The sequence below is a fragment of the Sciurus vulgaris genome (genome assembly GCF_902686455.1).
Source record: "Sciurus vulgaris genome assembly, chromosome: 3".
NCBI lineage: Eukaryota > Metazoa > Chordata > Mammalia > Rodentia > Sciuridae > Sciurus > Sciurus vulgaris.
The window spans coordinates 22,730,906-22,731,963 of NC_136463.1; the positions used below are offsets into that span (position 1 = coordinate 22,730,906).

At 43.6% G+C, this 1,058-nt stretch overlaps 1 protein-coding gene across 1 annotated transcript; it reads left to right on the forward strand.

Moving 5' to 3' along the window:
- Positions 1-229: 229 nt before the first annotated feature.
- On the forward strand, positions 230-777 carry LOC306657155 (keratin-associated protein 3-2; the record flags this gene model as incomplete). Its single annotated transcript, XM_079132899.1, has 1 exon — positions 230-777. The coding sequence occupies one exon, from the start codon at positions 230-232 to the stop codon at positions 524-526; it is 297 nt and encodes a 98-aa protein (XP_078989025.1). The 3' UTR covers positions 527-777.
- Positions 778-1,058: the final 281 nt, after the last annotated feature.

Genomic DNA, 1,058 nt, shown 5'->3' on the forward strand with positions numbered 1-1,058 from the left:
CATGATGAATTTAATAAGGGCAAGAGCCCTTAATAGACAAGAAAATACCAAAGTGATTACAGAATCTAAGTGGAAAAGAATGTCACAAACAAAAATAAGGATATGAAGCCTTCGGATTGGACCCACACCCTCTGGGGAGGTATATAAGAGCCTCAAAGTGAGAGGAGACATTTGAACCTCAGAAAACTCATCTTCCTAAGAGACCAAAGCATACCTGACTCCCTACACCATGGCTTGCTGTATCGCCCGCTGCTGCAGCGTCCCCACCGGCCCTGCCACCACCATCTGCTCCTCTGACAAGTCCTGCCGCTGTGGAGTCTGCCTGCCCAGCACCTGCCCACACACCGTCTGGCAACTGGAGCCAACCTGCTGTGACAACTGCCCCCCACCCTGCCACATCCCTCAGCCCTGTGTGCCCACCTGCTTCCTGCTCAACTCCTGCTACCCCACCGCAGACCTGGAGACCATCAACCTCACCACCTACACTCAGCCCTGCTGTGACCCCTGTGTCCCAAGCTGCTGCTGACCAGTACCTGATACTGAAGGAAGACCCCAGAAGCTGCCCATTCAGTTTTCATTTGCCTTGGTAGTTTAGCAGATGTTAAGGTAGACCAGATGGCCCAGATATGGAAACCTTACTTTGATACCAATAGAAAGAAAGCTGAGACAAAAAAATTTATGGTTGTTTGGCCAAATAACCATTTGGTTCACTTGAGCATGTGAATATCTTCTGTTATCAAAATGCTATTGAATTCTTTAAGACTTAAAACTACGTTTTCTTGGTCATGTTGCTTTCTGGATCTTAATTCCTGTATTGAGTATTCGCATAGAGGCAAAAGAAACTACTGGTGGGTTTCCTAATAAATTTTATTTCCCTTGCCACATGTGTTCTTTATTTACGTCAGAGGCTTTGGTACATTTCTTCCACTAAAAAAAAATAATAATAAGATGATTATTTTAATTTTTAAAAAGTTACAATTAAAGGAATATTTGGAACTCATTTTCTTATGTGGTTTGCTAACTTTTAATGGGTTATACTTCATGTTTGCCTTCTCTTA